This window comes from Eurytemora carolleeae, unplaced genomic scaffold (assembly GCF_000591075.1).
Source record: "Eurytemora carolleeae unplaced genomic scaffold, Eaff_2.0 scaffold687, whole genome shotgun sequence".
Lineage (NCBI taxonomy): Eukaryota > Metazoa > Arthropoda > Copepoda > Calanoida > Temoridae > Eurytemora > Eurytemora carolleeae.
Genome location: NW_019396800.1, coordinates 176,418 through 198,348, shown reverse-complemented (window position 1 = coordinate 198,348; position 21,931 = coordinate 176,418). Strand labels below are relative to the sequence as shown.

General features: G+C 30.3%; 1 protein-coding gene and 1 long non-coding RNA gene across 2 annotated transcripts in view; both read left to right on the top strand.

The window, feature by feature from the left end:
• The first annotated feature begins 2,930 nt into the window (after positions 1 to 2,930).
• Positions 2,931 to 7,762, top strand: LOC111708800 (uncharacterized). The gene is made up of 3 exons (XR_002766734.1): positions 2,931 to 3,006; positions 3,488 to 3,575; positions 7,745 to 7,762. It is a non-coding gene; the product is annotated as an uncharacterized LOC111708800 (long non-coding RNA).
• Positions 7,763 to 10,628: 2,866 nt separating this feature from the next.
• The window catches only part of LOC111708802 (neuropeptides capa receptor), a gene marked incomplete in the record, with an annotated part of 34,546 nt that continues 23,243 nt past the window's right edge, over positions 10,629 to 21,931 (top strand). The window contains 5 exon segments of the mRNA XM_023482294.1: positions 10,629 to 10,664; positions 11,057 to 11,132; positions 11,625 to 11,711; positions 14,174 to 14,264; positions 14,880 to 14,958. Coding sequence (XP_023338062.1) covers positions 10,629 to 10,664; positions 11,057 to 11,132; positions 11,625 to 11,711; positions 14,174 to 14,264; positions 14,880 to 14,958 — 369 coding nt within the window.

The following is a 21,931-nucleotide window of genomic DNA, read 5'->3' as shown; positions in this document are numbered from 1 at the left end:
AATATTTCATAATAACAATAATAATACCCTCAAACCTGCCTAACCCCATTCGTGATCTTAAACTGGTTTTCATAACGATACCCTGTTTTAAGTTTTGGGCTCAGGTTTGCCGTTTTATAATTGTAAATCCAGTCCAAACTAAGATTGGAAAAATTGTCCCAGCTCGGATATTCAAATGTGCAGCGGTTAGGCGTTAAATATCCAGCTTGAAAAATAGGGATTGGTTTTATTAAAGGGTAGAGTTATGAAAGCATATTCCACTCTGTGAATGGAGATTAGACCATATAAAAAATAACGTCTCTAGTCCCTTTAATGTTTGTATTTGCACGATTAGACAGCCTAGTTAATCAGGCGGAAAAGCTTTTTGGGTGAAAACGATTTATCATAATTTTTGACAATACACAATATATTATATATACAAATATACGCCTAATTATTGTATATATTTACAAATATACGCCTAATTATTAAGTAACGTACTCTAAAATAAAAGCTCAAAAGACTAAAAATGGAAAAGAATGACACCATATTCCAGCTTTTAGAAGTTGTGTTTGAAAAACCTGGACGATTTGTATGTTTTAGAAAAAGTGAAAATTAAGAAACTTATTTAGAGCTCTTAGAGTCCTTCAAAAAGGTTATTGTTATAATCTACGACTTATTATTAAAATACATTAGTCTCTTAGCAGTCTTGATAATTACAGGATCACCTGGTTTAAAGATATGCGGATTACAAATTAGATTTCTAGGCAGGAGTTCAACTTTTTAAAAATTGGAAATTTAAACAGTGAACTAGACCATGGAGTGTAGGAGAAGGTCAAATTCATGCGACATTGCTGGTGCGACTTTGTGACCTCGTATTCACAAACCTATTGGATTAAATGATCCAAGAACTATTATTCCATGTCGCATTGGATGGCGATGTTTGGTGTAGATCTGCTTACCAGGTTTTCAAACATATCTATTTATCTATTAAGTAATTCAATAGACAAAATCTACAACTGCAATAGAATAGTCTGCAAAATTGTTATGTTCTTATAACGAAGAAAAAAATGGTTGGAATTGGTAAAATTGTTACAAGGAAATATGGACGCGAAGCACCCAGGAAGCATAGATTAATATTTTCGTAGTCTCACCTTTGATTTACTGAGCAGATTAGGTTTGTCAATAATGAGATATTGCTCTGATGCAAGATGTAGCACAAGCAATATATTTAAAATTTTTGAAAATATATGTTTTAGAAATAAATATTTCATCTGAAAGTTGGCAGAACAGACTTAGTATTAGTTGGCTTTCACGTACAGTGTGCATGTGACATGTACACTGTACGTTGTACAAAGAAACTTTCTATAAACTTTATTTACACAAGCCAAAATAAATCTTCACGATATATTGCATGAAATACGCTGCTTAACATTCTTATAAAAGGCAGTTAAAAGTCCAGTTCTTGGGTATTTGGGGTCATTTGACAGTCTCAATAAACATGGGAATTAAAAGACGACATGTAAGTCGTCTTTGATTTTTGATATTTAATGCATGGCACAGAAAGTAAAAAAACGAGGCTGCAGGTCAGAGGAGCTTTTCATAAATTGTTTTACCTTATATATATACCTTTCTTGTATTTTAAAAATGATACAATTTTGATTTATTAAATAAATTGAAATTTGTACAAAGTTTATCATATCTCCGTCAATTTTGAAGATAGTAGATGGTAGATGGAAGACCACATTTTGAAAATCTCAAGACCAGTGCGTTTCCGATATTATTTGTTTAAGCTGATATACTGCAAGAATTGTGTTCAAGAAAAAATGCTGCAATGAACGAAGACAATATAAAAGTCGTCACTGAATTCCCATGTTTATTGGGACACCCTGTATCATTATCTGTACAAAAACAAACTGTACGACGAATGACCCAGCTCCATTGGGAAGTTAGACCTGAAATTTCCCATGAGGAAGTTAAACTGCTTTTAAAATAAAAAAATACTTATGAGCAAGTTTTTATTGAGACATTTGTTTTTTCTTGAAATTGTTATTTTATGGACAGTTATATAAGTTTTAGTAAAGTATTAAGTATTTTGAGGTTAGTTCAAAATTATTGAACAAAAAAATGTTCTTAACTTTTTTCTAGAATACGTTCTATTAAAGAATTAGAGTGGGGCGAGGGGGGCGAAACTTTTGTTAATGATTTATTAAGAACTTGTTTTCAACCAAATATTAGGAAAATTATTTTCCTTTCAGATCAATAGATTTCACAGTTTTCTTATAATTACCTTTAAACTAAAGATTTCTAAAGAATTTCTAAACGAGGGAATGTCTCGTAAATCATTTTAAATATATATTTTTCAAAACTTTAAATTCAAAATACGTTTTCATAAAATGATTATTTTCTCAAAGAAACATTAGGTTTTACACAGAAAATGACTTTAATTTTCTACAGGATGATTTAAATACCTTAAATATTTATAATTATGGTGTTTATATATATTTCCATATTCAACTTCATATTTTTATTTGACGTTATATATACAAAATACAAAAAAAAAACATAGAAACCTATATTCCTAAAAGACAAGCAAAATCTTTTACAATTACTTAAAAGAAAAGGCGTTTCTTTCCTAACCAGATTAAAGAGGCCTCTAGAGGGCGTGTCTTTACACGCAATGAAAGGACTTAAAGAAATATTTTTTTTCAAAGGTAAATAAATCGATGTGGGCCAATTTCAAGCAATCTCTGCTTTAAAGACAAGAATGTCTAGTATTTCATATCTTTATGAGTCATAACCTTTTAGAACTTAAAACTAGGTTTACAATCAAGGCTTAGCGTTTTTAAATAGTTCTCGATTTTAAATGTTGCCTCAAATGGCTTTCTTTATTTTGTACCTCATAATACAATAGAAATCATAGTTTTTAAGGAACTGATTTCAAATTTTTCAGAAAAAGATGTTTAAGATGAAACGGATAGAAGGATAGATTGATAGATATCACAGAATCACAAACCAGAAGAGGAGGTAAGAGTAGTATAGTAGAAATTTCGCAATTTTAAATAAAAATATTCCAATTAATTGAAAGACAATTCTCAATATTTAGAATTTTGTCGTGAGCAGAGTGAAATTAATGGAAGAAATAATTCTGGTATAAATGTATTAGTTTAGTGGATTAGAAGTATTATTAGTAGATTGAATTTAATGGAAGATATGGATCCTGTATAAATGTATTATTTTAGTGGATTAGAAGTATTATTAGTAGATTGAAAGTAATGGAAGATATGGATCCTGTATAAATGTATTTTTTTAGTCAATTAGAAGTATTATCAGTAGATTGAAATTAATGAAAGAAATGGATCCTGTATAAATGAATTATTTTAGTGGATTAGAAGTATTGTGAGCAGAGTAGAATTAATGGAAGAAATGGATCCTGTATAGCGGATAAGAATTATTGTGAGCAGAGTGAAATTAATGGAAGAAATGGATCCTAAATGTATTATTTTAGTGGATTGGAAGTGTGTTGTAAGTAGAGTGAAATTAATGGATGAAATGGATGAGCTGAGCGGGGTGGAGGTTAATCTAGAGAATAACAGGTAAAAAAACATTTTTAATGAGATTGTTCACGTAATTTTAGGCACCCATTATACTTCAGGGTGCTGGGTCCTACAATTGCATGAAATATGTCAGAAACGTTGTACACAAAATGAAATCAACTCCAGCTTCTACTAGCGTGTTATCTGTATAAATCCATGTTTGGCACTTTGAAGATATCTGCAGATGATAAAATTCAAAGAATAATATAATGTTTAATTGGGGTATTACTAATTATATATATATTAATACTAAGAAAATGAGATTAAAAAGTGGTTATCCCCGTAAATTCTGTGGAAAATCTTAATTTTATTAACGACATAAGAACTAGGCCCCCAAACATTAGAAGTAAGTTTTCCCTTTGGAATAGGTTGAACCATTAGAAGGTAAAGGACTAGGGTTTGGATAATTAGAGTTTGTGGCAATGCTCCTTATTTTAGGATTTTTTAAAATGTGGTCTGCAGTTTTTGTAACTTAAGGATTTACTAAGATATTGAGAAATATGTCTAAATCTTTAATAATAAATGCAACCAAGGTTGTTTAAATTTTTATTTTCTCCAAAATTTACCAAGTTTTAAAGATTTTTTTTATATACTCCTTTGACAACTTTATGGGAAAAAAAGACTAATTGTAAGTCCAGTGCCCAATGTCCAATCTACTGCATGACACCCCATCCAGAAAATTTGAATAATACTTGTCATATGTTACATCCATTCATTTTATAACTATAATCTATCTAGAATGAAACACTTCTTATTATATTTCCATAGATCGTTTGAAAGGTATTCAAATATAAGGAAGTTTAACTGATTTCTTAAGGTCAAAGTTTCAACCAATAAGAAGTCAGCTTAATTTGAATCAATTGTAAATAAAAGTTAAGAATAATTTTTCTAACTAAATTATTAAGGGACTGTAAGCATAATTTCAAATGACCATCAATGAAAAGATGGCTGCAATGTTCTTTTCACAACGATACCTTTGAAACCTATATCAGATTTATAATTGTTGTTTTTCAAGATTCAAAAGGGAATTCTGATAAATCATAATTCCTTTGTGTTTTCCTGTATAATAGAAATGCGAAGTTCACTTTTGCAGAGAAACCACAATTTAGATTAATTAGTTTTAAATTAATCAGTATCAATGATATAATTGATAATTGATCAAACAAAACTTTCAAGGTTACCGGTCAGACATTCACATCTTTGCATGGAAGGTCACTTGAAATTACGCTTACAATCCCTTTAACACTTATCGTATGAATACATTATAAACGGTATAAAGGACAAAAACAATAAATGCATTAAAACAGTTTAAACGCGTCTATACTTAACTTTCCTTTCACTTACAATACAATTATTTCATATTTTGTACTAGAAAATAAAACAAGAAAGTTTGTCAATATAAACACATGAATTCAAAAAGATTCTCATAAGAATACCAGAGAATTGTGTAGGGTCTGCGCAGTACACACTTGTATGCCGTTCCATTAGCGCCTGATCCAATCAGGGTTCAGTCATGTGTTTGTTGTCTATTCTGAACCAATAGAAATTGTTTGGCGGTAACATCTATCTTTCTATCTATCTCATTATCCAAATAGAGTTATGAATCCTTTAATCGACGCTAACAGTAAATGTAAATATTTACTTCTACTGAAACTAAAGTGATTAAGTAAAGGAAAGGAGTTTTCCATAAACTCAAATTTTCTAATCCCTACATCTTTTGATATTTCAAACTTAGGTTATTGTTGCCACAGAATTCATAGTTTGAAATATTTAAGGTCTATAGGCATTTGGTTGCAAAGATATAGGGATTAGAAAATTAGGATATGTTGCTCAGATTCAATTCCTTTTCTGGCCGTTTTGTGATGATGCGTATATTGCGTTATCTAAAATGTACGTGTTAGACTATAGGGTATATTTGGGCCAATAACACAACACGTCTGTGTAAAAACAATTTATAGTCTATTTATAACTTTTCTTTTACTTCCACACACTTTCTTCAAATATTGCGCATAAAAAAAATATTTTAATGAGCAATGAAAAATTATATCAAAAAGACCATATCTAATCCCAGACTTTATAAATTCCAAGGAGATATTGAATAGAAGGAGGGGGCGATAGGGTTTCCGTTATACACTTTGCTGTAACGTTTTTGGACTATTGAAGAACTAGTTTTTGCGTAACAACAATAATAAAGATTGTAAACAATAACACAAATGATAAACAGATATCTGGCAGCTATGGCGTATTTATAAGGGGGGGGGGCAGATAGCCTTGAGTTTGATTGAAAATGTCGCTGTAATAAGGTCCTTTTCGTATAAAACTAAAATCTTTAACTTTTTCAATCTTTTTTAACAAGATAATACTACTTTCACAGTTTACTAACTCATGTTTGTTTACATAGATCGGCTGCCTTTATTATTGTTGTTACGCAAAAACTAGTTCTTCAGCAGTCCAAAAGCGTCACAGCAAAGTGCACGGAAACCCTATCGCCCCCTCCTTCTATTCAATTCTCCTTGAAAAATACTAGCATTCTGGGGTGTTTATAATCTATGTACTGATAATTCATGTTCGTATTTCTAAGAAAAATCTAGAAGATTGATGTCAACAAAAAAAGTTCCCCCTAATTCTTTTACAATTTCATTCTTTGATTCTATTTTCAATGAACATATTAGAAATAATCAGACATTTCTATTGAAGAAAAAATATTAAGGCTTAATAAAATGTTTGATGTTTATCAAAAGAAGACTTTTCTTATGTTATGAATATGTACGAGTATTTTCAGATTCTTTAATATTATTCCTAGGAAATACTTAAAGAGAATGTACACATAATTATGTTTAGAGAGACATGTTCGAGTCACAATGATATCCTTTAAACTCTAAAACTAAAAATAATCAATCTTCAGAGGCAACACGCACCCCTGACCATTTAGTAAAAGTAAATTCAACCTAAAGTCTTACCGAGTCAACCTTGTCGCACCGGCTAGTCCTATTGAGTGTCTGCTTTATTTACCCGGTGTGAGGGCGATACAGTACAAACTAGGACCAGAAACAACAATCTTGTTAAAGGGAGCATTTGTGAAAAAAATGCAAGAGGCTTAGATTTGTTCAGTTTAGCATGAGATGGATACCAACTGTTATCCTTCCTGAGATCAGATTTTATAAATTACGAGTTAAGCAGCAAAGAAATTTAAGTGTACACGGTTTCACTATTCGTTATATCAGGTCTTTGGGACCGACGGCTATGCCTAAACTGTATGTACTTTATATCAAGTTTTAACAATATCTTAAAGGGACTGTACGCGTAAGTGACCCTCCATGGAAATATAGCAAATCCCGATTCACAACAATACCTATAAGCGCTTAGCCTGATCAAGTTTGAATTAGATCATTTTTGAAAAAACTGATTTTTTCAATTGTACAGTTTCGATACAAAAGTAACTTGCGCATTTCTTCTGCAAGGAAACTCATTTGAATTATCATAATTACGCACTTTTAAACGTAAAAACCGGCAAAATCTTCCATATTGTTGATCAGATAGGTTGTTATCATCTTTGCAAGGAGGGTCACTTGATATTACACTAATTCAGTATCTTTAAGACAATATTAAAGTTTGTTTACAGGAAATAAAGTTCCGTCCCACCCTGAATCTCCTTGGCTAGACAGATATCTAGCACACAGATTTTATCTCTGAAAGATTAATTGAAAATAAACAGTTTTCTGGCCTGATCAAAAACCCAATTATACCTATGAGTTATGAGAATTATATCTCTGAATTATGAGAATTATACCTATGAGAATTATATCTATGAGTTATGAGAATTATATCTATGAGTTATGAGAATTATATCTCTGAATTATGAGAATTATACCTATGAGTTATGAGAATTATATCTATGAGTTATGAGAATAATATCTATGAGTTATGAGAATTATACCTATGAGTTATGAGAATTATATCTATGAGTTATGAGAATTATATCTCTGAGTTATGAGAATTATATCTCTGAGTTATGAGAATTCTATCTATGAGTTATGAGAATTATATCTATGAGTTATGAGAATTATATCTATTAGTTATGAGAATAATATCTATGAGTTATGAGATTTATATCCAGAATTCATGAGAATTATATCTAGAAGCTATGAGAATTATATCTTTATATCTAGGAGCTATGAGAATTATATCTTTATATCTAGGAGCTATGAGAATTATATCTAGGAGCTATGAGAATTAAATCTTTATATCTAGGAGCTATGAGAATTAAATCTTTATATCTAGGAGCTATGAGAATTATATCTTTATATCTAGGAGCTATGAGAATTATATCTTTATATCTAGGAGCTATGAGAATTATATCTTTATATCTAGGAGCTATGAGAATTATATCTTTATATCTAGGAGCTATGAGAATTATATCTTTNAACAGGGACTAGATATACCACAGTACTGGACTTTTAATTTCTTGACCTTGACGAACTGGGACTTATTAGAATTTTTAGAATGAACTTTAGTAAACAGGAACTTTTTAGGATGGATTCAGTAAATCTTGGACTAAAAAGGCATTTAGCACGGGAATTAAGAGAAAATGGACTAATTAGATCTTTTAAGGATAAAGTTACGAAGAAACAAGTCCTTCTTAGGGGCTGACTTAATTAGCAGGGACAAATAAGACTTTTTGTACAATTTGAGAGAATAGGGACTACAATTAGACATTTCCGTACTGTGTTTGAAGAATAGGGACTAATTAGACCTTTTTGTACAAATTGAGAGAATAGGGACTACTTAGACATTTCCGTACTGTGTTTGGAAGAATAGGGACTAACTAGACCTTTTAGTACTGAATTTATGAGAATAGGAACTTATTAGACTACTAAAAGTACTAAAAGTACTGAATTTATGAGAATAGGGACTAACTAGACCTTTTAGTACTGAATTTGGAAGAATATGGACTAACTAGACTTTTTAGTACTGAATTTAGAAGAATAGGGACTAAAAAGACCTTTTAGTACTGAATTTGGAAGAATAGGGACTAATTAGACCTTTTAGTACTGAATTTGTGAGAATATGGACTAATTAGACCTTTTAGTACTGAATTTGGAAGAATAGGGACTTATTATACCTTTTAGTACTAAATTTAGAAGAATAGGGACTTATTAGACCTTTTAGTACTGAATTTATGAGAATAGGGACTAATTAGACCTTTTAGTACTGAATTTGTGAGAATATGGACTAATTAGACCTTTCAGTACTGAATTTGGAAGAATAAGGACTAATTAGACCTTTCAGTACTGAATTTGGAAGAATAAAGACTAATTAGACCTTTTAGTACTGAATTTGGAAGAATAGGGACTAATTAGACCTTTTAGTACTGAATTTGGAAGAATAGGGACTAATTAGACCTTTTAGTACTGAATTTGGAAGAATAGGGACTAATTAGACCTTTCAGTACTGAATTTGTGAGGATATGGACTAAATAGACCTTTTAGTACTGAATTTATGATAATAGGAACTAGTTAGACCTTTTAGTACTGAATTTAGAAGAATAGGAACTAGTTAGAACTTTTAGTTTGGCTACTGGCTAAACTAAAAAGATATCTAATAATAAATATTTTAAAATATTGTAAAAATTAATTAAAGTAAATTATTACAAATAGAGACTAAAATAGTTCTTTATACTAGTATAGTAGACTTAGCAGTACAGGGACTAATTAGATTTTAAATAAAAAAAATTTGCATCTGTACTCCTAACTCCACTGATTTGAGAGTTATCATTGAAAGAATTTTAATGAACTCCTGAATATTTTACTGACAGGGTGAGTTTATAATTCAAAACAAAATTCTGAATTTTATTGAAAAGTATATTTGTAAAATTTAAAACTGGATTTCAACCAGAATTAAGGTCTCGAAAATATAATAAAAATGTTCTTCTTTTGAATTCTGTATTGCTTAAATCAAACTAAAGAGTCTAATTTCGGATTTTGTAAATTTTAAATTGATCAAAAATAACAAATAGATTCTAATAGATGGCTACGTAGAATTTGTACACTCTTAAGTCTTAGTACAGCTGTATTCTCAAGTCACAAGTTTCAACTTAGTTTTTGTGTCCGACAAAACTATTTATAATAGTGATAATATTAGAATAAGGTGCTTACAGTAAAATAAATACAATTTTATTTGTTCTTTATTTTCTGTTTGTAACACTTTTTTATTTATTCTTGGAATACATCTCAACTAATGTCAGAAAATTCGTTTTCCTTGTTATTTTTGACACTTGTGACGTCATATATAATTGGTCCATTTCTCTATTGCTACCTATTAAATTGTACTTGATAATTTATTTGAGAAATAGGTTAAAATTCCTTTTCTTGATGATTTGCAAGTTAAATCTAAAATCTTTAAATTGGAAAATTGGAAAATATTTACAATTTAAGTAGAAAATTTTCCTAATTATTCAGAAATATTTAGTTATTATAAGTTTTATTTAAAAACCAATAATGTTGAATATTCTAAAAATATAGATTTGACATAAATTAAGAATTGATTTGACTAAATGAATGATAACAAAAGCAAAATCAGATTAATATTGTGTATTTATTACAATTATTGTAAAAAAAATCGTGGAGCAACAGTTTTTTTTTTAAATATGTACTTTTAAACAAAAATACACAATATTTTTGGGAAATTTTTCTGTTTTAGAATCACGAAGTTTTTTCGCTACAAGGTTCCCAAGAATTTCTTTAAACAATAAACCTTCAAGAATTTCTTTGAACAATAAACCTTCAAGAATTTCCGGAGAACTGTGAATTATTTAGTCTTTGGAAACCAGCTCTTTGCAAATTAGTTCTAAAGAGATTCTTTGAAAATTATGCTCTTAATATTCTCTAAAAAGAGCATTTTTATCTTGTATAAAAAATGAAAACTAGGGTTTCCAATCGGAATTCTGTTGCGTGAAATTGAGCGGAACTGCTTGGAATTGCTTAGAATTGCGCGTAATTAAACGGCACGAAATGATGCGCAAGTAAAATTGTTGTAGATATATGACAACTCACGATGCTAAGTCCAACACTAAAGAATCTGAGCTTTCAAGTTAAAGCTAAAAGTTCTGCAAAATAATGAATTTGGGGTTAAACTAAATTCAACCCTAGAATTATAAAAGCACATCAGAAAAATGGCTAATATGAAAACATTTCCCGAAGAGCCCTGATTGATTGATAGAAAATTATAAGATCTGCGGGTAAATTCCGGATTTAAATATTTGACTTTCGGTTTCGGTGAGTAAAATATTATGAGACTGCAAGTTTTTCCTGGGGTTAAATGTTTAACTTGTCGATTTCAATGAATGAAATAGTTCTATTATAGCTTAAAGTTAAGGTTTAATTTAAGTCACGAACGCCAGCATTTAAACTGAAACTTTTCATTCTTTAGTTTTGGACTCTGAAGTTTAAAAAATACAAAAAATTTATTGATGTACTTTTCAGGTTTTAATCCCAATAACTGTAATCTACTCGTTCATATTTCTGACTGGGGTTGCAGGAAATCTGTGTGTATGCCTGGGTAATCCATTTTTTTATTTCCATTCATTTTCTAATTCAGAAATAGATAATTATTTTTCCTATAACGGATTGTCAGGGGAGGGGGCATTAAACCGAAAATTATATGAACACTAACGTAATAAATAGGAGCAAAAAGGACAGACAATTAATTCCGTTTCAAAAAGAAACTGAGTTTTTGCATCAAACTCATTTTCAAATCCGTATATCATTGCAACCCGATGGTGTAAACCTTTCATATTTCTAACTTAGATGATTTGATCAATAACAGAATTCATATTTTAAATATCTAAGTTACATGACTCAGAGTTTGTGGTAAAAACTCAATTTGTTTTTTTCTTTATATTTAATTATAATTTCCATAATGTTATTAACAATCTTTAAAGAGTAAAAATTTGCAAAGATTCCGTATAAAATGTTAATTAACGAAGGCGTTAATGTGTCGTTTTTTTGTAATTTCTCCCATCTAGTGGTGAAAATTAGAACTAAAATTTAGTAATTATCCGGCATAAATCCCTGCACACAGCTACCAACTACTATCTGTTCTCCCTGGCTCTAGCAGATCTTGTCATTCTTGTTTTAGGTAAATATTAAATAAAGGGATAATTCACTGAAATCTGACAAGTTTTTAAAACTATTTTATGAAAGATGCTATCTAAATATACTTTCCTTTCTAGAGGACTTACAGTTGCATAAGTTTTGTCCAACTTCTTTTGTCTAGTCGATTGTGAAATGGTTTGCAAATTGAAAACGATTTCATCTTATTCTATCATGAGATATCCAAACAACCAGTAAAGAATTTATAATCTAAAAAAACTCCCAATTGCTCATGTTTAATTGCCTATATTTCAGTTGTAAAATTGTTAAATTCAGATAAAAAACTTTTAGATCGGACGTTGAATAATTTACTTTACTTAGTTTCTAAAAAAGAAGCCATTAGAAAAAAAAATAATTGAACTTCTAAAAATATTGTCAAAAATCTAAAAATAAGCCACAAAAATAATCATGTTTTTAACATCAAAAGTTCTGATTAGGTAAAAGAGCTTTTTTTTTCGTAAAAAAATGCCGAATTTATAATTATCGATTTACACAAATGACATCATTTATCAAAATATAATAATATTAATCTCTTGTTTTCGTTTTGTATGTCTTATCATATATAAACTCATGACCGGTTTGACTTCTTTTGAAATTTTAGTTTTCGGGCAAAGCAGGATTCCCACAAACTAGTCTATGCATATATATTAACAGTAAGGGATGGATCGTTTTCACTTTTTTGAAAAATGATCGTATCGTTTTAAAAACGACGAAGAAAAACGAAAAACGAAACGATCGTTTTGAAAAATGTAATGTAAATGATGCAAAGGACTAACTAAAAATAATAAAAAAGTGAGTTATTGAGAAAAAATCCAAGGCTAAGATGTTGGAACACTTCAAAATCGACCCGGTTTTGATAAATTTTCACATTAGTCTGGATTTATGTGTGGAGAATGCGTATAGGGCGCTCTGCGGCCCCTTTTCTTGTAGCAATCAAAGCGTGTAATGTTGCTTCTCAAATCTCAAGCGGCCATTATTTCTTCGTAATTGTAAAACTCAAATTTTCGCGAATTTTCTATTCAAATTGGTGCATTTATTTAAACTAAAAATGTTGACATTTTTTTCCCGAGCCAAATTGTTTTACTTTGACCATGTAAGTTGTCACAAAAAAATGGAACCCGATCGGTTTAGCCAGTTAGACGTGTATTGGGTACAGACGACTGACAAACATACAGAAAAGCAAAAATACGTAATTGAAAACACGAAAAAAAGGTTTGAAAGTGAAAATTGACCGACAATAAAACCAAAAAACCCTGATAAATGCATATAATGTATTGAGAAATATCTGAATAAAAATATTTTTCCTTGTTCTTTACAGTGCACTAACAAGTAACAAGAATAGATCAAAAATTATTACTTTACACTAATAATGGAAATATTAAAATATGATACAAAATTTTGTCTAAATATATATGAAGATTTATAAATACATTATTTAAGACGTCAAAGCCGGAATACGACACCAGATTAAAAAGATGTGAGGAACAGAAAATTAGTGTTTGTGGCAAATCAAATGTCCGAAATTTAGTTCAATCAGAGAGGAATTATAGATATATTGTATTAAACGCGAGAAATAATGATTTACGTACCGCCGCCCGCGGCCGGTCCAGCCGGGTCTTTTTTTTTGACGGATCAAACTGAAGAGATGTGGTTCAATTTAATTTATTTGGCTCAACTACTTCTCCTATTTATTAATCTGGTCCAAGCTAGTTCAGCCAATACGAGGTGTGCAGGTTTTACAACAAATTTAGAGGTACTCGTAGAAGTTTCAGCCCCATGACATTCCGACTCTATAAGTAAGAATTTTATTTCATTTTGCTTTGTGAAAAAAAATGATTTATTCAGAATTTGTCTTGCTACTTTTCTCAGAGATGAGCTAACGTAAATAAACAATGACTGAGTTAGACATTATAAATTAAGAATGTTTTCATTCTATTATTTTATTATTCTGCTCTAAAAAAAGAAAGAAACACTTTTGTAAGTTAGTGAGTCTGCAGAGCTGAGACTATTTATTCTGCAAAAACAAACATTTCTAATTTTTTTTGTAAAATGTGACGAATTACTGGTGTGCTAGTTTGATCCAATAAACAATAAATATATATATTTATCTATCCGATAGCTAACCAAATCACCTCACTTATCCAATGGAAAGGTTTATGACCTGTCAAAATTTAGAATTTTGACCTAATATGTTGGGGAAGTCCATCATTAAAAAAAGAAATTAAAATCTTACATGCTTCTATTCTATTTGAATGGAATTAAATTTATCTATATATTTATGCTTTGCTTGCTGCTTGTCTGTCTGTTTGTTTTTATCCAACAGACGTCAAAACGGCTAAATTTACCGATCGGGCCCAAATTTTGATTCAAGGTCTACCCTATGAGTTGACCAGCTACTGGCAGCAGTATACCTGGGTATATATATATATATATATTTATTGTTACAAGGTCTACCCTATGAGTTGACCAGCTACTGGCAGCAGTATCCCTGGGTGTTTGGAGAACCTCTCTGTAAGATCCGGGCACTCATATCTGAGATGTAAGTATTTCACTGTCAACTAAGATTTGATTTTTCCACAACAATTTTTCTTGATTTTTCGAATACTTCTCTAATATTTGTGGCAACATAAAGCTTCACAACATATAGTTTGAAATAATCTTATCTAGGCCTACAGAAAAAAGAACAAGTTGGTAATTAAGGTTAAACCAAGAAGCGAGAATTGGTGACATTTTTAAATCGGCCCAGTTTAATAGTTGATGCATGATTTTAATACAGTCGTCGTCTCACATATCAATACAATGAAGACAACTTTTGATTTAAATTTTGATATATATCAAGCTTTTAAACAGCATGGATTCATATAAAAATGTAAACAATCAGAAGCTGTTAATTAAAGAAAAGCTTCTCTTTAATTACTTTAAACTTTAAATTCGGAAAAAGCTTGTTAACAAACAAAACTTTAATAAAAAGTCGTCTTTATTGTATTGATATAATCGCCGACTAATGTAGCTGTACATTTAAACTTAAGAGAATTGTAAACGTAATTTCAATTTAAATTTTGAATCGGATATATTATATTCCACTGTACTAATGGGGAGGTTTACTTCAAATTACGTCCACAGACCCTTTTTAAATTTTTAAAAATGTTTTTAGGACGAGTTACGCATCGGTGTTAACGATAGTTGCTTTCTCTATGGAGAGATATCTAGCGATCTGTCATCCTCTTTACCAGGTCATTTATATCTATAGTTCATATCCTCTTTACCAGGTCATTAACATCTATAGTTTATATCCTCTTTACCAGGTCATTCATATCTATAGTTCATATCCTCTTTACCAGGTCATTAACATCTATAGTTCATATCCTCTTTACCAGGTCATTCATATCTATAGTTCATATCCTGACTTATCCCATTTTCACAGACAAAATCTAAATAATAAAACAAGACATTCATATATGTTGCGTATAGCCATTTAAACGGCAGGACCGATTGGACTGCTGAAATTTTTTGTGGACACTCATGGATTGCCGGGGGGTGTTAAAGGCTAAAAATCGATTTTTCAAAAATTAAAAAAAAATTATTTTTTTTCAACGGGCAACGACGAAAAAACGAAAGATTTAAAATTACTGAAAGAACGATTTACTGAACGAAAGATTTTATTAAACGAATGATTTTAATAATCGATTTTTCAGTAAGAAAACGAACTGAATAGATGGGTGAGATATTTTAAGGGGTTAAGGGGGGGTAAATATATGAAAATATATATTCTTATAATCTTTGCATTAACAAACATTGTATCAATTGTAGCTTGCTTGGATTTATAATGATTTTAATTTATAACTACTTTTCCAGAGGCCGAATTTAAAGAATTTGAGCCGCGGCTTAAATTTAAGCCGCGGCTCAAATATGGTTGGTTCCACTTAAAATTGTATTAAATTTTTCAAGAATTAAGCCGGCGGTCAATTAAAACCGGTTTTTTGGGGATTTGAGACGTGCCTTAATTTCATTAAATTCGGACACTGTTTATATATTTATCCTTGAATGGAACCTATCACACCGGACTAACCAGAGTTTCTTCTTTTAAAAATCAAACGTGTTTTGGTCTATAATTCAACAATATTTTGCTTTACGGATTTGTTTATTCTATACATTTTCATTCATAATGCATATGCCGACAAAAAAGTATTCAAGATAAAAGGCTAAAAAAATATGTCTAATGGGTCAAATTGTGATCGAAAGTCACATCTTTCTGGAATATTGACAGAACCGTTAAATCCACGTTCTATGATCCACGAAATATTCCTTACATTTAAAAGGTCACTCATAGTTTACATAGGTTTGGTAGAGGAAACGTAAAGATTTCAAAAAACATGTACAAATAGATATATTAATAGATTCTAGCAACAATTATTTTTAAAAATGCATTTTAATCTCTTTGATTCGTGCTTAAAATACCCATTTAAAGAGTTTTCACGAAAATTACCATTTTTCCGTCAGATGTTAGAACTTCAACCTAACATTACTACGACTTAAAAAAAATGTGACAGAGCCTNTCCACTAAAGCTAACCTGGAGAGTAAATACTTTCATTCTAAAAATAGTAGATTCATGAGTTTGTCTCTCAGGAGATTATTCTTTCAAGAGTTTTAAAAATTTGTCATTTCGTCTTCGAAATATGAAAATTTGTGATGTCGTCTTCAAAATATAAAAATACAAAATCTTACTGAACCATAATATTCTTATAGTCACTTCTCAGATTATGCTTTGAACATGATCAGTGTTATCATCATGCAATAAAACTCAATATTATAAAGATACCAAAATAACTCTGGAACACAAAAACGTTTCAAATTAAAGTTAAAGTTACGAATATAATCAATTTATTAAAATGGAAAAGTTAAATATTTCAGCCAGGTCTAATATTCAAAGTGTAAACTTTTGAATGAAAAGATTTAACAATCTACAGGGCTAATCAAAGTCAAGCAGAGCGGCACTTTTTAGTTTTCGTGCTTTAGTTGTAGACTAGCTTAAAGTAAACTTGATCGGTCAACCTGAACCTACTGATAGGCATCGTTTTTAGGTCCGTTTTAAGGTACGTTTTGAGGTCCGTTTTGAGGTGCATTTTGGGGTCCGTTTTGAGGTACATTTTGAAGTCCGTTTTGAGATCCGTTTGAGGTCCGTGTTGAGGTCTATTTTGAGGTCCGTTTTGAGGTACGTTTTAAATTCCGTGTTGAGGTCTATTTTGAGATCCGTTTTGAGGTCCGTTTTGAGGTCCGTTTTAAGGTCCGTTTCGAGGTCTGTTTTAAGGTTTGTTTTGAGGTCTGTTTTGAGGTACGTTTTGAATTGTACGTTTTGAGGTACGTTTTTAGGTCCATTTTGAGTTCTGTTTGGAGTTCCGCTGTGAGGTCCATTTTGAGGTCCGTTTTGAATTCCGTTTTGAGGTCTGTTTCGTGACATCTAAGGTTTAGTAGACGTTTAAAGTGTTCTGCAAATATGCGATTTTTTCAACTTGCAAAATGGTATTTTCGATAAGTTTGCTTCACATTTCGCTTTTTTTTTCTTTTTGAAGATATTATCTAAAACTTTCTTTCAAACTAAAAACTAAAAATGACTTTACTAATCGCTTTAAAAAAAAAATTTCGTTAGTATCTTTGGTCAGAGTAAATATTTAGCATAGTGTAATACAAGCAAATTTTTCTAACATGCACTTTTTATAAAGGACTAGCTAAAGAGCCTGGCGCGTGGAAGAAAAAAAATTGAAGAAAAAAATTCACCCCCAGGCTACCCATGAGTGTCCACAAAAAAATTCAGCCCATTAGGTCCAGTCTTTTGGCCGGCTATTAGGAACACATATATAATGTCTTGTTTTATTACATAGATAGATTTACGACTCAGATTCTAGAAGAGAATCTTAAAAGTCTAAAAACTTTAAAGTTTTAAAACAGTTTTTTTGTGGACACTCATGGATGGCCTGGGGTTGTTATAGGCTAAAAAAATCGTTTTGAGGTCCGTTTTGTGACATCTACGGTTAAGAAGAGGGTTTAATTGCTCGACAAAAATGCATTTTTTTCTCTTGCAAAATGGTATTCTGATAAGTTTGCTTCAAATTTTGAAGATATTAACTAGAACTTTCTTTCAAACGAAAAACTAAATAACGATTTTACAAAATACTTTTAAAAAAATTTGGTTAGTATCTTTGATCAGACTAAATATTTAGCAATAGTGATACAAGCAAATTTGTTTATCATGCACTTTTTATAAAGGACTAGCTAAAGGGCCTGGCGCGGAGTTGCCCGTGGAAGAAAAAAAATAGAAAAAAATAGATTCTTTTAGTCTATGTCACCCCCAGACTACCCATGAGTGTCCACAAAAAAATTCAGCTCATTACGTCCAGTTTTTTGGCCGGCTATTAGGAACATATATATAATGTCTTGTTTTATTATAGATAGATTTACGATTCAGATTCTAGAAGAGAATCTTAAAAGTCTAAAAACTTTAAAGTTTTAAAACAGACCTAAAAACTTTACCCATTGGTATTTTCAACCCTAGATCTTCTCATTTAATAGTAAATATTATAGTACATATACTTTGTTTATATTTTCATATTAATATTCAATATTTAGTTGAGGAATATATGGGAAATTCTCCAAATTCCCAGTTTATGAACAGGGTGTGTGTCCCTAAAAATCAGAGAATAAAAGAAGTTACGAAAAGTTTATATCTTATTAAATTTCAATTATAGGAAGTTGAATTTAAATTGTGTACTGTATAATATATCGCTCGTCTGAAAATTTTTCGTCTTTTGAGCTTTTTCTAAAGTGCAGTTGAAACTTTAGGAAATAATGAAAATTTAGAATTTTGGTTGAAAAACTAGCAAAAATGTTTCTCAAACTGTCAGCCTATAGCATAGTGTGTCAAAAAAATTAAATACTGATGGCGATTATATTGTTGTCACTAAATATGTTTATATGGACACACTGGACGTTAACAATTTCCGGATTGTTTATATTATACATCCATAACATTCCGGAGAGGATAGAAAAATGTCATATATCATATAAAAGATATACGAATTATATAAAGGATTTATCATGTTCTGGCGCATGTCTTTTCTAGAAACAATTTCACCTTGAAGCTGATGCTTTTAAAGATATCATTTTTTCTTCGATTCTCGTAAAACAGACATTTTCGCCAAATCTTCCGATAGAGTAGATTGGTGACGAAATCGACATTATTTTCGAGGCAAAACTGATGTATTATCCCCGCCCATTAGCCTGTGAGGCTGTGAGATACCACTAAACAATTGGGCCCAATCAGTTCAACAGTTCTAACGTTTATTATTGAATACATTTTCCAAACAAACAAACCTACACACTGCAGACAAATATATATTTATATTTTGTTATTTTCAAATATGTCTTTAAGTTATTTTAGAAATTGAAAAGAAATATTTCAGACGTAGTATAATGAGAAGTTTAAGTTAGAAATATGTTGACCTAGAAATTAATGAACAACAAAAATAACTATAAAATTCTGGAGGCGGAAGACGACTTTTATTTTCAAATTATGAATTTAAATAGTTGATTGAACATTAGACACTGCAAAGTGTAAACAAACCCATTTCACTTTATAAGTTATTTAATAAGTCACTTGTAAAACTGCATGTTTTGTAACATCAAATTCATTTAATTATTGCTTTAATGTCGTCTTCCTATTCCCCAATTTTAAGTTATCATCCAGCGCAATATACAATATATGAATTTCCGAATAAAAGTTCAAATTGGGATTTGGGGATGCAAGTTAGATGTGTGGTTCTTTTTCTGAGTTCTGAATCTTAGAAACTTTAATCCTATACCTTCAATCTTAATCTATATTCTTCATGGAGAAAATGAAATTCAATATTTTATCCTGAATTTTAACTTTTGGAATTTAATTTTATTTTAATATTGAGCCATGATCGCCTTTGCAAAAACAGATATAAAAATAAACCATATTAACCTTTTTCAATATTTTTTTTTTTTTATTTTTTTTTTGCAAAAACAAGGAAAATTATTACTTGTTTTAAACTCATATAGATTTACAAGCTAATGGTGCAAACCAGACCCCGTTCTCTCTATATATAGTGGTCGTGTAATTCACGTATTTTGGCGGACGATATGTTGGCCGCTAAATGTCTCATGCTAAATTCTTATCTGATAGAAAGATAATTTCTCCGTACACTCCGTCAAGTTGTCAACCAATGTAGTTTAAATGTTATCTGCAGTTTGGTTTATAATTGAATGATGTCTACAAAAAATCCCTCTCTTCCTTTTATGTACATGTTAACCTTTATGTCCAATGTTACGGGGTATGTACGATTTCCCTGTACAAATTGTCTGTCAGCATTCTATAATACCTCTCTCCGAGTGCAAAGCTATTTATATTTTAAAGCTTCACAGCTTATTTTGGCCGAATTGATTCGAAATATCAAATATCTATAGACAAGGAACAATATTAAATGAATACCATGCTAACCATTGATAATTGAGTCTCTTATAGTTCATGCAAGCAAATGTTTAAAGGGTACCGTTGTGAATCAGGTATAAAGGGTCAGTTAAGATTACGCCGACAGATTTTATTTTTTAAAATAATATATCGCTGGCGCTAGATTTTCGAACATTCCTGGAAAATATAAAAATGTCGTCTTTATTATCAAAAATCCTCGAAACAGGATAAATGTTTTCCAAAGTATCAGATCATAAAAAAAATTAAAAATCTTATGAAATATCAACTACATATGAATCCATCGAAAAATTATCGATGATTTTTGGTTTTAATATCTAAATGATTTGTTTGGATTTAAATTGATATTTTTACGATCCGAGTTGAATGTTGCAACTTTCTTCAGCACGAGTCGTTTTTAACAATTTTCTCCTTGTAGACGCAACAGATAGAATTAAGATTGTAGCGATCAAAAGCGCTTATTTTTCGGCGTAAGCCTATACCCCTTTCATTTTTCGCGAACACTCCCTTTAAGAGCCAAAATTATTTACAAGAAGGAGGCGCTCGTTCCCTAAACGTCTAGTTTTTGTAATTTAGTAAAATAATTTGAAACCAATTTTGCTTGATGCTTTAATCTAATATCTATATTCCTATAGTTTAGTATTCTACTGATATACATCTACCCTCTCCTACCATGAATATATGAAGATCTAATTTAGTTTGTTCACGTACCAGCTTAAAGGGATTGTAATCTAATTTATTAAATGAATCCTGTCAATTTTACCATCCCCTCCACCCCTCCCATTTACATAGAGTTTCATGTCAGATTTACAATGGTAAATATTGAAAATTGTGATCTTAAATTTTCTTCTATTATAGTTTTATATTATTTCTTATATTATTTATTATCTCAACAATATAAAGGGTAACATTGTGAATCAAACATGTCATTTTATTATAATTACGTCGACTGTCTCTTTAAGAGCACAAAAATAAACAGCAGCACCCTTTAAACCTTTATCTAAGCAAAGACAGTGGAAATATCTTTGTTTGTCTGCTCTGAATTAGCTCTGTATTTTAAGAGATGGGCGGTTTCGTTTTTTTTCATTTCATTCGTTCATTACTCGTGAAAGACACATTTTGTTCTTTGTTCAATCGTTCAATAAAAAATTGATTTCGGTTTTTTCTCAAAATTATCGTTCATTTTCCATCTATTTTGTTCATTTTCTCATTGAACGATCGTTCAGCAAAATCGTTATAAGTTCAATAAAATCTTTTGCTCAATAAAATCGTTTGTTCAGAAAAAAATTATAGTTTTTGCAAAAGTGTGTTGGAAAAATCGTGGATTTATTTTTTAAAAGTTTATTCTAAAACATATTGTTCGTCATTAAAAAAACGACCGTTTTTTCAAAATCGTTTAGAAAATTTGTTCGTTTAGTTAAAGATACTACAGTTTTTTTAAAGTCCGGTCGAACGATTATAAATAGTTTTTTCGTTTTTTCAATGTTTTAAAAAAATTGTTCACGAAAAATTTCGTTTTTCCCCAAAATTTAAAATAACGATGCAGATATCTATTCATTTATATAAACACCAAATCAACCAGTTAACATTCAGGTGCAGACGTGCAAGCAAATCTCTGAAATGATCCTATTTTATGTAATAGAAATAAAGTAAACTGTGTTCTGTTAAAGTTTTAAAGGGAAAACTTGATCGGTCAACCTGA